A 23,454-nucleotide genomic window follows, 5' to 3' on the forward strand; every position below is an offset into this window, starting at 1 on the left:
AGCACACTTTACAACATAAAAACTAGATGACTCTAAATTCTGATCAGCAAATACTTGCACTGGGGGCTTTTTATTATTTAATCTTTAGAATAATACCATCTTGTTTTTAAATCATTAAGCAGTAGCAGTTCCCTTGGTGGTGTCTGTACACATACTGCAGATATCACAGCAAATTTTGACCCTTTTAAGGCTCAATTCACACTTAACGTAACTCCTTACCCCTAACTCAGTAAGTTGAAATGAAACTATCCTCTGTGCAGATAGTTTTGGTTTGATTTGCTGAGGTTTGGAAATTATTGCCGCTTGAGAATTCCACCATCGTCAGTATAACGGAGGTGAATGAACCTTATTTGTGGTGCTCAAAGCATCTCAAAACTCAATTTAAGAAACTTAGTAGCAATGTGTCTTGAAACAATGTCCTGATTATTCAGGATACTCCACAATCTGCCAGTGTTTATTTTCAGATCAGCAAATGGAAAAGCTTTCATGAGGTGATTAATTGTTATGCTACAATGACTAATAAATCAGCATAGCAAAAAATGCATATATCAGTATGTAAAATGCTTCATTCAAAATCAAAATCATTCATTTACATTGACATTTACCGAGCATGACTGATCGACCTCATTGATATTTTGTCAGATCTGTTATGACAGGAAAACTTATGGCTTATGCTTTTTGAGTAAATGGAGTTTCCATTCTCTACCAAATGCTCTGATCAGAGAGAATAAATCAGAAAAACTTTAAAAAGCTTTAAGAAAGTAGAGCAGTGCTTTACCTCTGGAGCTGCAATGTTGAGAGCAGGGTTGGCCAGTTCAAACCTCTCCTGAGATTTCTCTCTGGCTAGACGGGCCGCCTCCTTCACCTCCTTAAACTGCTCTGCAAACTATAGAAGGAGGAAAAGATGAGACCGAAGTTACACTCAAACACACAAGACCTACATCTTCCTTGAACCACTATTTTAAACCTTCTTTCCCCCATGATAATACTATAGCACTTATGTCACTCTGGGGCAGGGGGTAGCATCCCAACAAAAAAGAAAATCTGTCTGGAGCCGCAAAACATTTTTGAGCTTTATAATGCTAATTTCTCGCTGCTGATCAAGCATACTAGTAAGCCAGCAGCTTTGGTGGTGAAAGCAAACAAATCTGTCCACACACTATTCTCTATTTTCCTCCAAGACTCAAGACTAGTAGCCACCACTATTGAGGTTCAGCAAAATATAGAGGAAAGGCACCAGGTCAGGATGTAACATATGACACACATTGTAGTTACTGAAAAGTTTTGTATCTGGTGTGTAATGGTGAAGACATTTGTGCATTTGTTATTCAATTCCATATACATTTTTGTGAAAGCCACGGGTTACATACGATACTCTGGGGTAACAAGAATACTATTCAGCGGCTGTGACCATTGACGCTGTATAATCTATAATTTCAAGCTTATTTTGAATTTACTTTTGATGACAGCTAAGGTTAAATGTAAAATAAATAAATAAATGTGTGTGACAGATGTTCTCTGAAGGTCATGTTTTCTCAGCAAACTTAAAATCTTGGAGATAAATAAATATCTTGTGAGGAAGTATTTGTAACAACTGAAACATTACAAATACTCTCTATGTGAACTCTTTGTAGACAGAATATCCAAATACAGTGTTACCACTGTCTATGTGTCTATGTGTTAATATAATCCAGCTGCATCAGTGACAGAATCTGTTGAAAAATGGGGCCTTGATCATCATATCACTGTCCTCTCCTGCTCACGTAGCCCCTCTTTTCCCCCACAGCCTGTCTGCGTAATGTCAAATTAATGAAAGACTCTTTGAAGTATTTTGTTTGAAAGTTGCCGATTTGTGTGCGATGGGTGTTTTTACCTGCTGCAGCTGCTGCTCTGTAGAGAATCCCAGGCCATAGACGGTGTTGGCCCGGCTGTCTGCCCACTGGCCAAACTTCTGGGATGTTTTGGTGAAGGTCATGTTGGGGGTGATGGTGCTGTTAATGATGGCCTAACACCACAGATTATAAAATAAGTAATAAATAACATGAGAAAAAACATCAGATAAATGATCCCAGTGGGAAAGGTGAGGTATTGTTGAGATAAATAACAAATGTTGCCCAGGTATACAGGATAAATATAAAAAGCAGAGTAAGAACAGAGAGGGATATTAAACATGTATTATGGACAATGTCTACGGGGAACAACACTAAAAGATGAGACAGAAAATTATTGGAATTACTGTGATTTATATTTTATACATTTTTAACTTATTTGTTCACTAGGATAGATTTCTTATTCAATCAAGTCATATTTTTAAATCAAATTGTTATATTTCCTTCAGAACTACTTACAGACATACTGTCATTTCACAAATGTCTTCATAGTTTGAATTTTTAAGTAAATCCACAGCTACGGCAGCTGTTAAAAAGGTGCATCGGCTCTAATTCAGGCCAAAACTTGGTAGGGTTCTGCACTTGCATGTACTTGTATGCATTTATCAAGCTACGTGCTTAAGAGCCCATTTTCAAAATAAGGTCATTTTCAAGGACAAAGAATTCATCATATCCAGAATCAAGAAGAAGAACATTAATAATTGCTGTCACCTTTAAATGCCAAATTATATTACTGCCCAGTGATATTTTTCATTCATTGTACTTGACCGGCAAATTTTCATCTTTAACAACATTAACAACAGGCCAACAGGCTGGTGTTGTCTGGGAGTTCTATGGTTTTCTTTATGCTCATTAGCAGTAATACATAACATGGCAACCTTAATACCACAAGACCACATTTGGATTATGTAATTGTCCTTTGTTGTGCAGTTGTGTCATTTACAGTTAAAAAAAAACATTATGGAGGTCTACTGGAGAACTGTGCGTGCAAATAAAGACAAAATATCTGACAACCAGGCCAGAGAAAGAGCTAAGTAAAAAAGCTTGTTGTGGTGTGCTGTTGAGTAACGCTCTCAAGTGTCTGATAAGGTGGAGTTGTTGCCAAATGTAGACTTTTATCCAAAAGTCTCAAGTCTCAGGGTGGTAAATTGGCACAATTGGCAGTTAACTACAAAGCGAAGTGTTTTCTTTGAGTTTCATTTAGGCGCTAACAAGATATGCTGTTAGTGTTGGGACTCCCTGGTGCTTTACCATTGTTGTGGACTTGGCATTAGCGATGTTGGGTGTGTTATAAATATTCTGCTGACAATGAGCAACTCCGACTAATGCATCCCCACCCGTGACAGCCACAACCAAATGGAAAACAGATTTATTTCCCCTTATTTGAAGAATCTCAGGATAGGGTTCAGAGAGTGGGCTGAATAAAATGCAAGTCAGAAGGATATGATACTACACAAATGGAGAGTCCCTTCACCAATGTAATACTAATACCATATGAGGAAAACACTACCATCTCACTGCTGAGCGCAACAAGGTGCAGCACACTCAAGTTTAATAGAAGCTTGATTTGATTTTTCACACAGTCCCACTCAGTGCAGGCTTTATCTGACAGAAATACAATCATCTTTAAAAAAGGTTTGTTATATTTGTTTGTTAAATAGAGCACGTTAGAATCAATCACTACACTTTTGAAAAATGTGAGCAAAAGAATTATATATTGGTCACCTTTTTAACATTTCTCCTCTTAAAAGAATTTAAGCAGAATTACTTCTTTTGTGTCTTGATACCAAACAACAATATGTGAAGAAAGTCTGCTTTAGCATGACTCCACGCTGACCATTGCATGTGAATCGTTGGAGTCACATGTGCATTGCACTCCCACCTTTGTGCCACCCACACTGATGATGCGGTAGACACTGCGGCTTGCATCGTAGAAGAAGGACACGGTGACGGCGTGTTTGCTGGCTGGCAGCCAGTTGCGTTTGGTGGCCGGGTCAATCTGGAAGACATGAGCTCTGGCGCTGAAGATGGGCTGCTCCCTTTAAAAACGCACAACAATAAACAGAACATCTTGACTTAAGTGCTGGTGATTTAGTGTCACATTAATTAACAAAGCACTACTGTATGCAATCAGGCAGGTAGGCCTCTGTGCTTTACTCCCTTCAGAACAAGAGTGGTTTTCAGTTGTCTTTGCTAAAGCTGCCACTGTTTACAGTACTCATCTCTGTGTTTAGTATAGCATTAGCTGGCTAGTGTTTCTCTGCAATATATTTTCATTAATTAAATTTGCATATGGGTCAATATAAAACTTAAATATCACATTTCAACTGTTGAATGCACAGTACCCAGACAACATTTCATACACTGATAAATATCTTCATATATCCGTTTAAGACTGCAGATTTTCCAGAATGGCCTGTTGTGTAACCACATCTGTGGACTTTAACCAAGAATTTGACATTTAAAAAAATGAAAGTCACATGCTTATGAAATGCAATTTGTGAGTCATTTCCTACGTTATTTAAAAGTCAGAAAAAACAGAAATGAGTCAGATCCTTATAGATATATTCAAGATACCAACAAATACCATGTTAATGGGTTTATGGTATCATATGGCAAGAATGTCATCAATTTGAAACTTGTTTTAGTAACAGTTTCTATTAACAATTTCTACTTTTGTTTTTTAGAGAGGAAAGAGATATAAATAATCTCTTTGCAAATATCTAAAAAAGATGGATTTGTGTTTTTCAATTAGGCCTAAACAATGAGAAAACAGACTGGGTTTAATATATAAGAGATTGATAGAACAAAATAAAACATAACATAGGAAAATGAAGTATTATGAACATAACTGTGGGAATGCACCTCATTTGTTTAAATGTTATCAATCATTTTGTAACAATACGTGTCACTTTCTAAAGGGAGGTAAATCAATCTCTTTTCATTTCTCACTCAGCTCTGTCACAAATAGTTGCAGTGAGCCTGAGGTCAATTGTTACGTGTTGGAATAAATCTGTCTGCATGTGACACTCCTCACTGAGCCGGTTTCTCTGTGGAGGAACTCACCCCAGGGTCTCTAAATGAAAAGGCTGAGCGAACAGTTTCAGACTCTTATTGCTCTGATCTAAAAGAGTTAGTTCAAATTACAAGATCACACATTTTTCATTTGCATGTAGCTATACTGATTGTGGTTATATTTGCGGAGATTCTGAGATGTCTGTCACTGAAATTACTTTGTGATGTGGATGGGAATCTGCGTATGGTGCTCAAAGAACAAAGTTTTGAAACAGTAAATTGTCTTTCCAGCAATAATGTTGAGGTTTCTCCAAGATAATCCACAGTTAATATGATCATTCATAATTAAGCTTATTTTTAGAAATAAAAATAGCCAATTTAAGGATAACCATTTATTTTTTATTGCTCTGAGCACCACAACTTCCATTTATCTCCATTTTATTGGGGTGGTGGTGGCAGAAGTCTCAGTAGCAGATATCTGTAAACCTTTACAAAGAAAATCAAACCATCTTATTCTGCTCTTCAATGAATGATGAATTTGTGTCTGCGCACTCTCAAATGTCGACTTGCAGACTGGAAAGCGCTCAGAATTTGTTCTGTGCTCTCACAAAGCTTTTGTTGTCAATGTACTTCCATGTTTGCTTTGTTAATTTTATTTATAGCATGTATATAAATAAGTATTATTTTTGGATGGTATAAAATGTTCAGAAAAAGTAATACATTTCAGTTAATTAGCTTTTGTGTGCAGCTTTAAAAAAACAACAACATTCAGTTATCCTTTTGAGTTATGCAATTCTTTTACGTAATAGAAAAATGTAAATATCATGCACACATTAGTACCCGGATCAAAGCCAAAAGGCTAAAACATCTGTATCCATCATTAAAATGAACTGAATATCATTATCATTTAGTTTTGTTCAGCTGTGAGTGCAAATCATTAACTTGTTTGGCACTCTGGGACCCCGCTCTTCCACTGAGCGTACAATAATGGTGGATAAATCTATAAATAGAGACAAAAATACTCCCAATTTCCAAATGTGATTGTGTTTTTCAAGGACCTCGAGGTCACTGATGCTCTCCTGGTGTAATGAGGCTATTGGTGCAAATGAAGCTGAAGATCTGCTAACCGCTAGCAGTACAATTAGACATCCTGCTCTCTTTGAAGAACTATACACTCGCTGTGGGGACTAACAGTGAATAGAGGCTCACAGGACGGTGAAGGGACTACGCAGACACTTTGGTGAATTCATGCGACATTACATGGCTAATAGAGTTTGCATAATGTTAATGTATGCAATGAGCCATTCCTATCACAAGTCCATTATACACTGACATTAATGAGGATAATGTGTGCTGGGAGGAGGCTCTGTTGTTTGTCTATGCAGGAGAAATAACCCTGTATATAGGTCAGCACTGGCTATATGAAGCATTGTTCCCACTGGATTTGGTTGAATTACATTACATTTGCATACAAACAATAGTCGTTATTGTTTCAACACAGATTACTGAAGCCACAGTTGACAATAGACAATAGCAGCACAGCCAAGAAGGCAGAATCAGGTCCCAGATGGGAGCAGGTAGAGATACAATAAATATCACTGAGTGATGATACAAATAAATTACCTGAACAACATGGAGTCGCTGGACAAAAATGTAAGACATATTCTGACAACTACCTAGTTCCTCACAGGAGTTAGAGAAGAAGTGCTGTGTGGTTGCTGCTACATAATCTAGTTTTTTTGTAAGATATTTGGTCAGTTTCTGAAACACAAAGGTTTGATTTTTAGGTGATTTTAAATCAGAGCACTCAGAAATGTATTTAAGTTTTTCTGACCTTTGAGTTCAAGGCAGTTTAGTTTAGTTGGTAACTAGTTACTGAAAGAACATTTTTCTTTCTCGAACATTTCTGAGGGAAACAAATTTGATATATTAGCCTCAAAGGATGGAGTTTTGGGTGCAGGTAAGTCTATAAAGTATACATGATAAATTCATTCATAATAATTACATGATCCTGTGAGACTAGCAAGCTAGTAGCTAACTCACTTGGCTTGCTGTGGCTTTAAATTGGAAGCTACTGCATTTAGTTTGATTCTACCTTACTGCATTAGTTCAGTGCTGCAAAATGTTTCACAAGACAGTGACTTGTTGCTTAGAAAGTTGCTTAAAAAGATCCAGCGTGTAACATTTAAGAGGATCTATTGGCATTGGCATTTATTTGTTTAGCAAGAAAGGTGTAATCTATAACAATAATAAGTTCTAGAGTCCCGCTACTGGGTATAATGTGTCTGTCTGGCTAACTAGGACACTTGAAATGAATGGAATGAAGCCACTAATGTTTTTATTTACACCTGTACTTTTCCCTTTATAACAAGCCAAAATGTCTGCCAATAAAAAGACTGAAAACATCAGCAACTAGCACAACCACCAACAGAGAGACGTTCAATGCTGCCAAACTGTTCTTCTGAATGTTAATGGCACTGTAATTAACGTCCTGCTGCTGCAATGCATTTGTTGTTATTATACCAGCAAAATAATACAGCTGTGTGTCCTCTTTGAGTAAATCTTGCATGCAGTATTCTTACTGCACTGGCTAGTGTTTGGACTGTAGTTAACAGGTCACTTGTTTTGGGGTTTTATCATTTTATTTTTTTTATACCTGAAATACCAACTGAAAAATTCTATTGCAAATTTCTGTTTTCCTATCAGAAAAATGTTTTCACACTGAACATACCACAGCTTTACAAACATGTGGTTTTTATGCTTTGGATGACAGCTTGTCCTTTAGTTCTGTGGAAAACGTTGCCACTGCAGAACTGTTGTCAGTCATGTATAAGAAATAAAGTTGCAGTAGTTTAAAAACTCACAAAATTAGCAGCAAAGTTGTGAAGTTGGAAACACTGCACCACTGGGCCTTTTGGTTCTCTTTGCCACAATTATTTCTAACTGTAACCCAAATATGCCTGAAAGAAATGAAGGTCAAGCTGTGATGTGCTCCCCTCCACCTCCCCATCACCACCCAGTCTTCACAGACTCAGCAACTTCATTAGCCTATCAGCCTCAGCAGAGTCATCAGCCGCCACCACCAGACTCCACAGGGGGATTTATCTTGCTGCTGCTCAGGGCAGACGCCGCTCGATCACAAATATCTCCCTGCAGAGACAGTCTGTCAAGACTTAATAAAGTATTATATTATATAATAAACAAATATCTTCATTCATTCGTCTTTCCTGATTGAAATGTTCGTGCAATTAAAAGTTCAATCTTCATCCTGACAAACACAATAACCAAACTCTGTAACAGACAGGGCATCTGTAAGGCAGCTCGAATGGGCTTCAAGCCTTCAATCATTGAATCAAACTTCCAAGCTTGAGCATTTAAGTGCATGAGTTATCATCTCTATCACCTTTAACAGCCACTGCGCAATTGCCCTTGAGCAAGGCCATTTTAGCAACCATTTATCAAGTTAAAGTATTTTATAGCCAACAGTGAAGAGGCTGTGATATGAATGTGCGTAAATCTATTTAAGCAGCAAAGCCATTTTTACTGAAGTTTAAGAAACATATTGTGACAAAGCTTTTCAGGTGGGAGGGATTGATCTGAGGTTTGTAGTAAACCGTAACATTCATCCTGCTCAAACATCAGACATGACTCAAGCATATTAACAGCACCATGAAAAGTACTTAATCATACTCAATAAAACTAATTATCTGTCTGCATTACTGATAACCAGGATGTTAAAGTCAATAAGCCAATGAGCCAAAATAAATAAGAATTAACATCAACGTAAAATAGCTTCTGTCAGGATTTCCATCCTATCACGTTCTCATCTTAATGAGAAATGATGACTGACTGCTCATCAGCTCCCAGCCGTCACAGTGGATCACACACAAATTAATGTCCCATCATTCATTTGGCTCGTCTTGACGTTGCCATGTGAAAAGCCCGTCAAGCTAATCTGCTCAGACAGGATGCATCACGTTGAGGTTTGATGATATGAGCAGATTAAAACTGGATTAAATCCCTCCTGAGGTGAGGAAGCGCAAACACGGCACAGCAGCCGTCTTAACTAATGCTGCGCAGCAGAGAGCAGTGTGTATCTTGCAGCGTCTTGTACGTTACACACACTCGATCCAATTAACATGAAACTGTGTAGCTCTTAATTAAATCAGGTGTTGTGAGAGTAAAACCCTGTGTGACGAAGGAGACAGCTGCTCGTAACTGACAACCCGAAGAGCTGAGTGTAGACAAGTGAAATGTTACGCTTAAGTTAAAGGATCAGTCCAACAAAACAAACCCGACAGGAAGACAGGTTATCAGATTAATGTCTGATAAAAGAGCAAGATATTAAGATACTAAATCAGTAATGTAGCAATACCACCAAACGCTCAATTACAATTAAAGTCCTGCACTCAACATAGTTCTGGGCAGTATGCCCAAAAATCTGTATAACATTTTTTTGGCATGACAGGGTCTTTATATAGCTTTATAGTGTCTATTCTACTGCTGAGAGATTACTATAAGGTTTCCTTGGCTCCACAAAATGTTGCAATATATTAAGGAATTAATTGCAAACAGAGCTTTAACAATACTTTCTTTTCGAAACCAAATACTTTAAAATAGTTGTAAAAACAATATAAACTGATGCACAAGAAACAAATGACTTGTTCCATCTATGCAACAGTATATGAAAAGATCATATAATACAGGAAATTAACAACCGGGAGTACTGGTTCCCATCCGGTATACACGCCACTAATTCCCACATTTTGTACAAGTACAGAAATATACTATATTACACATACATTCATATCATTGGATCATTACTGAAGCATGTACACAGATTTATAATATTGGTCCTGGTTGAAGTAGAGCTACTTTATGTACTAGCCTTGGTATCTTCCATAAGAAGGCCAAATGCATCAAATATTTCGTAAATTGAATTCATCTTGCTATACTACTCATACTACCCTACCTACTACTACTACTACTAACTACTTACTACTACTACTACTACTCTCTACTACTACTACTACTACTGCGACTTAACTGCTACTGCTACTGCTAGTACTACTACTACTTTTTGTGTGTATGTACCTGTAAACTGTATTCAGGTACACAAATTGTAAATGTTCTATAATAGTGTAAATCTTCATACCGCAGTTACTTTCCTCTGCTGCTGCCTTAGGCCTAATTCCAGTGAGAGGATCTGGATCAATTATTGTGAAACAGTTCCAGGTCAAATATACATCCACCCTATCCCTCCCCCTCCATCATACTGCACTCACTCACTGCAACGCATCCATGCATGATCGGAGGGAGAACTGCAGATTATAGCTCAATAATTACAAGGGTCAAAAATGGGACATGTTTATTGAAGTGTAAACTGATTTCATGATTGAGAACCCTAACTACAATGTCTGCTTGTCTCATGATGAAGTTAAGATATTATGATACTAAGATTTAATATATCATAAAAAAAAAATATGGTTTTACTAAAGTTACTAAAAAAAAAAATTGTAATTTAAGTTATGTTTAAATGCTGTGTGCAGATTTTCTCCACACAGAAACCATTCTGACCTCCAAACAAACGAGTTGAGAACAAATGAGAATAACAAGTTTCTAAAAACGTCCCTTTGTACTTTGCTCTGTGTGAAGATACAGATGTGTTTTCCTTCACACTAGTTGCAAATGTTACTTTTAGTTTATCTCAAGGGAAATGTGTAAGGTATTCCATAATTATCGAAACTTACCCTTAACCAAAAAGTCAAAAGTTTGTTTTCCACTGAATTCCTCTTTTCTCCCTCAGTGTACATCATCTTGCATGGGGATCAGAGCTGCAATTGTTTTCTTTATTCATTAAAATGTCAATTTTCTCAATTTTCTCAATATATCAATATATAATGGTTTCGTCTATAAAATGTCAGAAAATAGTTAAAAAAAAATGTCCATGCTGATGTCTTCAAATCGCTTGTTTTGACCAACGCTCCAAAACTCCAAAATATCCAGTTAATCACACCCTGTTACACAGAAGAAAAGCAGAAAATCCTTAAAACTGAGAAGCTGAGGACTAAGAAATGTTCAGCATTGTGCTTTAAAAATGACAACTATGAAAATAATTTGAATTAGTGGCAATTAAAGCTCAAATGACAAAATATTTCTTATTGCCATTGTTGCCTAAACTAGAGATGTGCTAAAGCCAGTGTGAGTTACTGGGGAAGCTTTTCACAGATGGTTTTGTTTGGGATACTCTGAAGAAACAGCCTGTTATAAAAACTCTTTTTTCATTTAAAAAAAAAAAAAAAAAAAGGGAACAGCTAGTACATTCTCCTTTGGATTTTTTTATTTTATTATTTTGTATTCAGGGTCAGAGTGAAGGAGACAGAAAAAGACAGACAGGCAAAACCTGGAGACACAGAAGAGAAGGCTCTGCTGGATCTGAGCCCAGGCAGACAGGCAGGCCAGCGGGGGAACAGGGCTGAATCCTCAAGTGTGGTTCAAACCTCATGGGCACAACCACTTTTCATGCGTTTCCAGGACATTTTATCTTCACTCCTGCACGTCTCTGTATTCATGCACCGCACAAGTCAGCAGCGGTCTGTTGCAGGGGGGGCTGTCACCGCTGGATCATCTCCTGATTTTGATGTGGTGCCAACTGACGGATTTAAAACTACACTTTCCCTTAAAGAACTTCTGGAAGTTTGCATTAAGAAAACCTTTATTTGATATTCTGGCATTGTCAAAGAATTGGAGGGTAAAGCAGCTGAGTCTGAGCTGATGGCTGAAGCTTTAGGTTTTCTTTAATCCACTAACAGTCTTCTACATTCCCCATAAAAGCACACCAGTTAGAGGAGGAGGCAAGCAGGCCCGAAGCCATCAGCTACACTCCACCCTCATGACAAATTAATTGCCATTAAGTATTCAGATGAATTTGAGGTTATGGGTGTACATACAGGATGAGTGATCTGATGAAATGTCGGACCAAACAAACAGCCCTTTTACTCCTCCAGTATGTCTCCTGGAGAGGCTTCTGCTGAGCATGCAAGCTCTTCTTCATGCTTCACATTCACACAGATGAAATAATTCCTCTCAGGGACAGGAAAATATTACAACAGTATTTGGCTGCTGTCTGCAGCAAAGGCCATAAACAGAGGGACTTGTATGATAGCTCCATCTGGACGAGCTGGAAGACAGACAGTACGAGGGCTGAGTTTTCTACGGGGAGGAATCAGAGAACAAGGAGGCTTTAATACACTTTCTCTGACCTACGTGGCTGCATTCACCACAGGCCTTCGTGCTCAATTACAAATTACTGCTCGCACATCTTCAATAACGGTTCATTACCTCCTTTAGAAATCACATATCATATAGATCCAAACTGACAATGATGTAGAAAAAAAACGTGCAGAGTTCAAAACATCAAGACAACTAGTTTGAAGGATGGATTTCTCTTCACTTGTGCTGTGTTCAAAAAACATCAGAATTAGGAGTGAACGAACAAAGTGGGAAATACAACATGTAAAACTTAATGATGGAAGTTACAGGTCATCATAATGGTGCCAACTAACAATAATTTTCATTATCAATTAACCTGATGATTATTTTCTCAATCAATCAGTTAATTGTGAAAAATGCCCATCAAAGTTTCCTAAAGCCTGAGGTAACACCCTGCTTAATTTTATCTGATCAACAGTTCAAAATCCCAAATTAGCAGCAAATCCAGAAGTTGTTTGGTATATTAAAAATAACAATTAATCAATCATCAAAACAGTTGCCAATTCTGTCGATCAAACAATGGATTATTCAGCTAATCATCGCCTAGTCGACTCTGCCTAGGTTTCAAACTTTTAGACTTGCTCTGTAATGTTCCATAAATGAACTACTGTGGCCCCATACGCTCGGCCCAAATACATGGCCAAAGACATAACTATATCACATCCAACTAGCTGGCCCTATTCTGGCCCTATGTTGGACCAGACAAGTTTCAGGAGCTGCAATTTCTAATAAAAGGTCAAATGTGTGTCCAAACAGCATTATAATCAAGTACTGTAGTGCTGCAAAGACACAACCTTATCTTTTTGTTTATGTTCAGGCCTAGCGTTTACTGTCTCAGTGTCCTGATTTGTCTGGACCACCTCTGAACTGTAATTCATTGCTGCACTTGGGCCAAATATAAGTGGGCTGTGTGGGTATCACTGGGCCAGACAAGTTTCGCTATGTAGGAAACTTTCAGATGTAGTGTGTGTAAATAAAATAAAAAAGAGAGATCATAATACTGGTGTTCTTTCTGGGGTCATTGTTCATTCCTAACAAACAAGACAACAACCAAGAACTTGAGCAGCTTTGTGGGCAAATAGTTGAGCCAAGAATCAAACAACACAACAACTGACACCCACCACACAGTGCTGAAGAGCTCTGAGCAACACATAATGCCTTCAGTTCCTGCAGTTCAACCACTCATGTCTCTTTTTTAAATGGGTTTGAATTGGATGAGATTTGATATTTAATGAATACATTCATTAAATATTACTTTCATACAATTTTTGATAAGCTTACAACCAGCAATTAATAAAATACTCAGCGGGTCTCAGAATTTTCTGAAAACTACTTCTTATTCAGTGTCTAGTTACCATAAACACACACCCACACACACACGTACACATACACACACTGGTGCTGAGATCTGTGTGTCTTCACCCCAAGTCATCACTTTCTAATCCTCTCTCACTGCTCTCTTCATCTCTCTTCTTAACTTCAGTATCCATTCAGCACCCTGAATCTCTGATCTGGGAAACAGAAGCTGCACCCTCCTGTCTGGCCTGCAGTCAGACCCGACCAGTCACTTCTGTAGTTGACAAAATACTCCTCAAACTGCCAATAACGGAGCCTATAAGCTCTGCGGGCTGTAAATAGCCTCAGGGGGGAGGACGAAGCTGCAAAACTCGCTGCCACAAATCCTATTGGTTGTACTTTAAAGTCAGCGTTCACACTTGAAACAGCAGATCAGAAAACTTGCAGGGGATCTGATGAGGGAGATGGCTAAAAGGTTAAGTGAGGGTCAAAGCACCAGGCATACAAATGTCAAACCTTTTGCTGGTTCCAGCATCTCAAAATGTGAGAATTTGCTCCTTTTCTCTCTGTTTTATGTCACTGTAACTTCAATATTTTTGTGCTCTGGGCTTGTTTAATGGCCATGTAACATTATATTATATTATATTATATTATATTATACCACTGTGTGCTTTAAGTCAAGTCAATTATTCAGCCCAATATCACAAAAAAAAGCCTTGATGTAAGAAATCTCAGGTAGAGAATAGTAGTAGTAGTAGTAGTAGTAGTAGTAGTAGTAGAGAATACCATTTGTTCAAGTCTTTAGCCACATACATTACAAAGTTTATTGGTTTATTCATCCTGTGCATATTGACAGTGAAGAGATCCCTTCCAAGATTTTAATCAAAGTAATAAGGGACAAAAGCACTTTCCTCATACTGTGCAACAATGGATTTAGTTAATATGAAGCATTCAGTCAGACTTAGTCATAACTAAAATAAATTCCAAAGTTACAGTCTTTTTATTACAAAAAATCCTCTATTTGTTTCCGCAGACAGTGTTTCCTTGCTGAGTGAAGGACAGAAAGAAGGGCTGCTGTACTAAAAAGACTCACTGTGAAACAGAACTATTTGATGCTTTGAAGCTTTGAAATGCATTTTTACAGAGAAGAAGGACTGTGGATCTCTTTGTGGCCAATATGAACAAAAAGCATAATTATGAACAAAGACTGTTTTAATGTGCGTATGGACATGTGAGTGCTGACAGTCTGTGATCCTATCCTTTAACTTGAGCGGTCAGTATTGCAGTATTGCTGTTATACTGGAGATGTATGAATGTGTAAAGACTGCAGACGGTCTGATGTAACTTTAGTTTATGCAACAACTCGCATTATATTATTCACATTCAAGTATCTGAGCAAGATATATAGTTGAGAGGGCGAGAAACTGCTGTCAGTACGTACGTTCTACAGGGTTATCTCTAGAAATCTTCTAACAGCTCTGCAGTAATCCGAAGGTATTCACAGACAGCCATGTTCGGACTGTCAGGTTGAAAAACACGTGTTGACCCATAAGCTTAGAAAAGAGTAAATTCGGTCTAAATGAGAGTGTCAGCTGAGTGCTTCATCAGCAGAGCATCATTTTTCACCATCTGCGCATTAAGACACAAAAAAAACTGGAACTCTGCTGTGATTTTTTCAGCCTTCAGGGACTTCAGGTTTCTCAGACAGGAAGAGATGTTTTTTTTTTTTTGGCAGTTTCACTTTGTTCCTCTAAAAGCATTTCTCCTTTACGGGTCTGCTTCCTCTGACCTCTGAGAGTAAGTAAGCCTCGTGTCCACATTCCTGAGCCAGCGAGAGTGTCTGACCCAGTCCAGCAACACGACACGCAACTACAACTACATACCAAAATAGCACCGTGAGTGTGAACGCTAACTCATACTGTAGCTGCTCAACAAATCTAAAGCACAACATATACATGTTGGCACATGTTTTTTCACATTGCTGCAAAGTAAGCTTTGGAGTGAAACAAGTAAAAGTGGTTTTTCAGAATATGCCGAACAATACACTGCATGACCACAAGCCTTAAAGTGTCAACATTGCCAAAACCATGAGCTCTGGTTGTGTTGAACAACAGCACTTCAGTTATCTGAAGGTCAGCTCCTCTTGCAAAAGTATGACTGATAACTTACTGCTGTCTCACACTGTGAAGGTGACAAAAAGCTGAGTGTGTTTTGATATGAAGGTCAGGGCGGAGAGACACAGAGAAAAGACCTGATCTTTCATGCCCGTCCTCCAGCGTTTCTGTTATTCACTTTCATGCCAATAAAACACGGTGAAATGAAGTGAACAGAAAGAGAGTGAGCCAGGATGACTGTTTATTCAAGCAATTGCAGATGTCTCCAAAACAGCAATTAGGAAGCTCTTCTCCCCACAGACCAGCTGGTTTCTCCTTGGCCAGTGGGAGGACGCAGACGCTGAACCGTTTTTATGGCATTATGCTGCAAATTAACTGATTATGTTCCCGCTGAAACCAAAGTTTAGACATCCTCTGTGCTGTAGAGGGAGGCTGCACGGTGACGTTGAGGCAGATTTCAACAGTAAATTAGATGATATGGGCAGCAATATCGTCACCATCCCAAATGACTCCTCTGTAATTATGTAGATAGATGATCATACTGTGACAAATGCCACACACTGTCTAAATATACACTGCTTTTTAACAGCTGTTACCTTCTCATATACTTCAGAGCAAAGGGAATTGAACTGAAATTGAATTTTAGGTCAATCCCGTTCTTTTTCAGAGTTAAGAAGATTGATACCACTTGTGGAAAGTGTTATTGATCTTGAAAGTGACATTTCATCTCTTGAAATGTTAAGCTACAATTTTAAATTTATACTCCATCTTTTGAAAATCAAACATCAAATGGCTTATAAGGAGAATATAAAATGCATTTTACAGTGTGACAAGGCTGTTAGCTTGGATTTGAGTCAATAAAGGGTTCCCAACCTTTTTCCTCAAGACTACTTTTCTATCAGAGTAAAATGACGACCTCCGACTAAGTGATATATTTTAAAGATATTTTATATTATATTCAGTGCACAACAATAACAGTACAGAACAACTGATAGCCTGTACATGGTACCCAAATAGTGAGCAATAACTGCATGTCGTTTGTGTAAAATTAGTGATTTGGATCCATTTTGAGCAGATTATTTCCTGTGAATATTGCCCCAGAGATGACTTTTACTAAAGTTTTTAGGAACGTTTTATGTTATTCTCTGTCTGTATTATGTTTTTCTGTTTTGAAATCACAAACAGGGCGTGTGTGTGTGTGTGTGTGTGTGTGTAACGTTTTCATTGTTAGCTCTTTGGTTATTTTAACTGCATACTTTTCCAACTCAGGATGAGGCTGTTTAGCAGAGAGTGAACGCTCTGGGAATAAAGCTTGTGTTCAGGCCTTCAAAGTGCCTTATACTGGGAGTTTTTTTTTACTTTATATCTTAAATAATAATCTACAAAACTTTAAAACTAACAATTCCATTTGGTTTCCACAGAAATAAATGAAATGCTGAGATACAGGCCTACTAATATTTCTCTTACATCTTTTCTTACAGCCCTTAAAATCAACAAGGCCTTGCAACGCCCCGTTAAGATTTAGCAACCCCTAGTGGGGACCAGGACCCACAGGTTGGGAATCAGTGACTTGAGGTATCGGTACGGCAGTATTGTCTCTTGAGGATTTCAATCCACTGCATGTCAGAGGAAAACATTGCATTTTTTACACCACTACAAAATCAAGATTTGACATGCAAAACATACCAACTTACAAAACATGATGCACTGTTAAAGAGTCAAAACAATCCAACAGTATACGGAGCAGTCGAGCTGCAGTGGAGCAGCTGACAGGAGGACAATATGATGGAAGAGACAACAAGAAGGAGGAGAGCGAGCTGACAACATCTGCACACCAATGACAAGCATGACACCTCCACTCCAACAATACAGTTAGAATAACCACAGAAACCGAAAAAAGGAAAAACATTATGGGGATGTGATGAGGGTGGATTTTGTTCAGAGGTAAATAAATGTTTGATGAAGTAGGGATGGGCGGATTGATCCCCAAAGTATCAAAAGTACAGATGCTGGTGTTGTATTCTTAAGTATCAAACCAGAGCCAAAAGCATGAATACACAAAAGCTCTTTCTCAATGTCATGATGTAATGTTTACTTTTACATTACAAAGCTGCAAAAATATTCAGCAAATGTTTCACTTGCAGTGTTTTCTCAGATAAATACCGTCCATATACAGACAAAGTAATACATTATGCTGTAGCTTATGTTGTTGGAAGGTACAGGTATCAATGACAGTCATCTGATGCTCGGTATTATTTGGAAGAAGATCAAAAACTAAACTTTTTGCCCATCCCTGCCATGCAGAGCCACAACAAGGAGATGACATGTGTTAATACCTCTCTCGATGTAGCGGGAACATTTTACAGCTCGCAGGCAACTCCTCTGCAGCAGAACAAGGGGAAAGAGGATCCAAGTTACACAGTGAAAAGAAAACTGACCAGTGAAACTTTTCAGGGATTATTATGAGACGTCCCAATACAGAGAATACAGTGCAGCTACACAGGGCATTACCTCAAGTAGGCCGAGGTTGGAAACTATAATCCAATTTAGGTCAAATATGCTGAACAATTAAATGATCCAGTCAGAGAAAAAATAACTTGAATCACAGCAATGTTTGACAGATTTCAAAATAAAGTAACTATATAAATATTGTAAATAGCAAAAACATAAAAACACTAATCAATTAATACACTCTGATTAAACACTGTTTACTTAAAAATGGTGCTTTAAAATACTAGTCACACTAATAGTCGGCTCAAATGTGACCCAAAATGCTGATTCTTTTCATGCACAAAATTGGGGACACCTCTGGTGATTATTTATTTAATGGTGCATTCAGGAACTGACAAGAAATTGTGATGTGGCCATTTTGTGTTACCAGGTATTTGCTTTCGTTTGGTTAATCAGTTTCTGATGAATATATCCCTCAACTGGAAGAGTGGAAAAGCTACAGCAGGTGGTAAATAGAAGCCAGACATAAACTATGCTTTGTTTAGATCTCAATTATGTTGAGACTTTTTCTCCATCAAATTACATATTTCATTTGTACAGGGACCTACTTGGTTTAGATGACATGGATAAGTACTTTAAGGCAAGCTGCACACAGCATGAGAGCACTTGTGAACCCACTACTCTTTTTGTTTATGGACCTGAAGGGGCTGTTAATCAAGACTCTCCTGCTCCAGGCGCTCGCTTCTGTCAAGAAGGCAGAAGAGCTGCAGGCTGCCTCTGTCTATCAAAAGGTCCTTCATGACACCGAGTGATCTGTGCCTCTCACAGTATAAATGCATCAAACCCAAGGCATCAGACCAGATGTTTGTTTCAAGGCCCCACTGGGCTGCAGACGTTTTACAGCAGGTCTCCGTGGGTGCTAATGTGCCACTGACATCACTTGAAAAGGGGCACAGTCAACCTGAAACTTTCCACTGTCTGGCTGTATGATGGAGATATTGTGTGTGCCGATACCACTTTGTCTTTCCCATCCTCATTTACACATCCACTTACATTTTGAGTACATGGCTGGGTATACTGGATGTGTGGTGGAAGGTTACATAAGTAAACATTGAGTTAGAGGTTGCTCAGAGACTCTTTTGTCCCTAAGGGTGACCACTGAGTGATGGGTCCTAAGTGTCACCTTGCAGATAATTCAGTCACTGTACATTTGCGTTACTGAACAAGACAGAGATAGTTTCTTCACTAGGGAACACAGGGAACCATCGTTACATTTTCTAACTTTCTGTTGTGTGACTGCACTTCCCAATGAGCCGGTACTTGTGCAGTAAACTCCACATTTGACTTTACTACAAGTGAAGGACCACCAGAATGCAGTTCCTCAGTTTGTGTGCGTCTCCTTTGAGGAGGAGGTGCAGGTTCAGCCTGGTCTTAAGGACATTTGAAGGACACACTTGCATGTCTTCTGAGGGATCCAGTGACTGATTTGGGATGCAGCTGTTGATATAATTTAATCAATTCACATTTGAGTACCAATACGTTGCATCACTGGGCAGTTCAGTACAGTACTGGTCTGTAGAATTTGGATATCCCCCCCATAGAGACTCATTTAAGCTGTAAATAAATAGACTATGTATGCATTAATAACTTCTGATAGTGATCTGTCCATTATGACATATAAATTGGGCTGCAATGTAAATTTCTTTTCATTGTCTCTTTGAAAGAAGAATATGAGCAAAAATTGCTGTAAATAAAGTGTATAGTGTAATAATGGGCTTCCAAAAATATATCAGTAAAACACTTATGGAGATAACAGAGAGCTGAGGAAGCTCTCTGCTATCTAGCTCTAAAATTGTTCCCATTCAGTCATTTTAGTATCCTCTCAAAGTGTCACAGTACGGGCCCAGAGGGAGGAGGCTGACAGCATGGACTCTGGTAATGTGAGGAGGGTTCAGGTGTGTTCAGCTCAAGACTGGCGTGTATAATTTAAGCCCACAACACCACCACCACACCACACGACAGAGAGAGAGAGAGAGAGAGAGAGAGAGAGAGAGAGAGAGAGAGAGAGGAGAGAGAGAGAGAGAGAGAGAGAGAGAGAGAGAGAGAACTGAGCACAGCTTGACTGAATTTTAAACAAAACGTGTGTGTATCAGCCCAATACTTTAATGTAATACATCCACGATCTCTCAACATGTGAATTTGACCTTCTTACAGTCACAACTGGCATTACGGTGCAAACGGACATCAGACCTGTGATGAAACTGGGTCAAGCTCTACGGTTCACAAATAAAAAGATTGCTCTCTCGATTATGTCTTTGAGAGTGTAAACAAAGAGAACAACGCAGTGTCACATGGGAACTGGTGTTAGAATTCAGATCGATTGCTCCAAAAGGCTTTAAAAAAAAAAAGAGACGGTGGTTTTTAAACCAGCCACAGGCGCAGAAAATCACCACAAAGTTCACTTTTCAAGTATTTCGTCATCTGTACAAAATCACTTTTAGACAGAGAGAGTAAAATAACTGTACATTTCAGACACAAGACCCAAACTTACCCCATGCTCCGTGGATCTGGATGCTGGTTTGGGGTCTGATTCCACTCACCGCTCCACTTTTTGTCCTTTTCTCCTGGTTATTCCAAACTGATTCGCTTCTTCCACAAAATCCAGTACGCAAGTTACATTTCTGGAAAAAAACAGACAAATCACTTCCGACTCCAGATCCCCCCCCGTTTCCCCTACAACAGTACTCCTCTCCTCTCAAGTCAGTTGTTGTACTCCAGCCTGCCTTTGTCCGCGGGTTTCCACGGCGAGCAACACCGCGGATCTTCCGTCCCTGTGCGTAATTACGCACTGTGAATCGTTTGGCTCAGCTCTGCGGGCAGGACAGACGGAGGAATGTCGATGAAAGTCGGGCAGTGGAGTGCTTTTGGCTCAAACCTCTTCCAGGACTTGTGCTGCGCTCCCCTCCCGCCTCCTGCCAGATCACACTGGGATCCCATTCAACTCTCTCGGTGGGACCGTGGAGCCTCTTCAGCGCCATCTTATGGCCACAATGCAAACCACAAACCCGCCCCCCCACCTCATTGTCCCTACTTCCCACTTAAATGCCAGAATGTGAAATATAATATGTGTAAATGGCCTGCGGACAGTCTTAAAAGCCCTCCTCAATGCGTATTTATGAAGTGTAGCGTACTAAAAGCGCGAGGCATCTGAACCACTGGTGGTAAGTCAAATGGCTGTTTTACAAAAAAAGCTTCAGCAAATAATCTGTCAGATGTCCAATCCCGCACCCACTCTGTTGATCTCACGTTAAATCAGATAATATTCAGTATAAAGCTGTTTATACAGAGCTATATGGTAATCCCATCAAATACTATGATGGATAAAATCACATGGAAACGTTAAATATCCTTCTGTTGATGGGATAGCAAAATAATATAAGACTGGAAAACACCACAAAGCTCAATAAACTCACTATTGTGCACCGATACAGTGATTTTATTCATTAGGGAGGGAAGCATTTTTGATTGCCATGATTATGTCATCAAATCACTGTGATCATCTCAGTGAAAATCGCATAATATTGGGATAATAAACTGTGGTAAACCTGGTTAATACTGCACAGATATGTCAGAAGGCCATCCAACATCCAAAAAATCAAAAAACAGATAAACATGCTCACAACAAAAGTGATAGAAGTTCCTCTGGGATTTCTTCAGCTGGTAAAGTGCCTGTTTATAAAATGATTTGCATATATTAGATTAATAACGTGTGTTGAATTCCTGAGCTGTTCCTCATCTCACTGATTAAATAGGCAATTTTTGAAAGCCAATTTCCTCCCCATTTTAATCTGCATAAGGTTTATGAATCAAACCTTTATTGCCCCTAGGGGAATGCTTTGTACAAAGCACATCTAAAATGTCACAATAACATCGACAACCATACATGACAGCACATAATATAACATAAAACATGAAGACATCATCATAAAAAGCACAATTTAAATGTGTTTTTTTTTTATGAAACCAACACATTATAGTCATAAAACATGTAATCATTCAGACACACACACAAAAGAAACATAAAATTATACAGAGAAATTTGTTTGTTTGTTGAGAAAATACAATTTAGGTACAATTGGGTACTAAATGTAATTTAGATTTTTCATGATGTTAAATCGGTTTGAAAATGTACAACTTTAACTGAAATGCTAATTGGTAAAAGGAAGAAGAAGACAAAAGAACACTAAAAGCTATTTCACCCATTTGTTTCTCCTTATTAAAGTGTCACAACCTTCCTCATAAACGGGTTAAACTCACTGCTGTAACAAACTTAAAGCTGCTCTTCACCTCATTAGTTCCTACGGGCCTCAGTTTGGAGTCACTGCTGATTTCAAATAAACCACTTATTTGCTTGAATATAGGTTAAACATGGGAGCATCAAATCTAGTGGAAGAGCGACGGAAGCAGCTCCTGTGCACTAATCGTGCTGCTCAGTGGCCTGTTACAGCGATTCAGCTGACTGCTCCTCTGTGCTGCAGGGAGGCAACAGGGAACAGCAGATCTCTGCCTTACATGCAAACAACCCTCATGTTCATTTAAAAAGACACTACTCAGCCGGTTCGAGGCAGTTTGCAGCACAGCTGGACAGTGTGGGCAGGATGGAGATGAACCTCCAGGCCTCTGCCTTTGACACACAGAGCATTAATCACCTCTGGCAGCACAGTGTGCACACACAGATGGGTCTGCTGAAGATTTCTCTCCTTCGGCAGTCAAGCAGTTGCTTCTTCACACTCACTGTGGCAGGTATGAGAAAATAATACAATACCTGCAGGATGTGACAAACAAGTCATCATCTGCACTCGAAGTCTAGACAGAGAAGTAGATCTTAAATGTAATTTTCACAGAAGCTTTTTTTTAATTGCACTTAATTTCATTGTCTGGACTGTATTTGGAATAATAACACGGCAGGAAAATGAGATTATGTAAATTTTCACAGTGACAAGTGATTCTTTCCACATATTTATCTCTATTTTAATCACTTATCACATGTGTCTTGGAAGCCCTGATATTCAAGTTGTAAGTGGGCAGTTGAGGAACAGCAAAAAGACACTGATACACCCAAACTGTCCTCTTCACAACCTCTGTGCGTGCATATTGTTGATCTTCTTCTGGGGTTTCATAGCTCGTGAATGCAATCCTCTTAACTCTCAGACCGATGCATAACAAAAATCTGCTTCATAAACATCAGAGGGTGCTTCAGGCTCAATTATTTCAGGTCAGTCAGAGGAACAAATCAGTGCAATCAGAGAGCACAGAGAGCCAGTAAAGACTGATTGAGGTGATATTTCAGGGTTTAAATCCATTCATACCAGCTGGGGATGTAAAGGTTGTAACCCCATTACAACACACATTAGCAA

At 38.8% G+C, this 23,454-nt stretch overlaps 1 protein-coding gene across 1 annotated transcript in view; it reads right to left on the minus strand.

Moving 5' to 3' along the window:
* The window catches only part of LOC118321642 (homer protein homolog 3-like), a gene marked incomplete in the record, with an annotated part of 37,641 nt that extends 16,743 nt beyond the window's left edge, over positions 1-20,898 (minus strand). The window contains 5 exon segments of the mRNA XM_035653060.1: positions 779-886; positions 1,874-2,005; positions 3,772-3,928; positions 17,923-17,968; positions 20,589-20,898. Coding sequence (XP_035508953.1) covers positions 779-886; positions 1,874-2,005; positions 3,772-3,928; positions 17,923-17,945 — 420 coding nt within the window.
* Positions 20,899-23,454: the final 2,556 nt, after the last annotated feature.

The sequence above is a fragment of the Morone saxatilis genome, unplaced genomic scaffold (assembly GCF_004916995.1).
Source record: "Morone saxatilis isolate NCDOM2014 unplaced genomic scaffold, NCSU_SB_2.0 Contig12, whole genome shotgun sequence".
Taxonomy (NCBI): Eukaryota; Metazoa; Chordata; class Actinopteri; family Moronidae; genus Morone; species Morone saxatilis.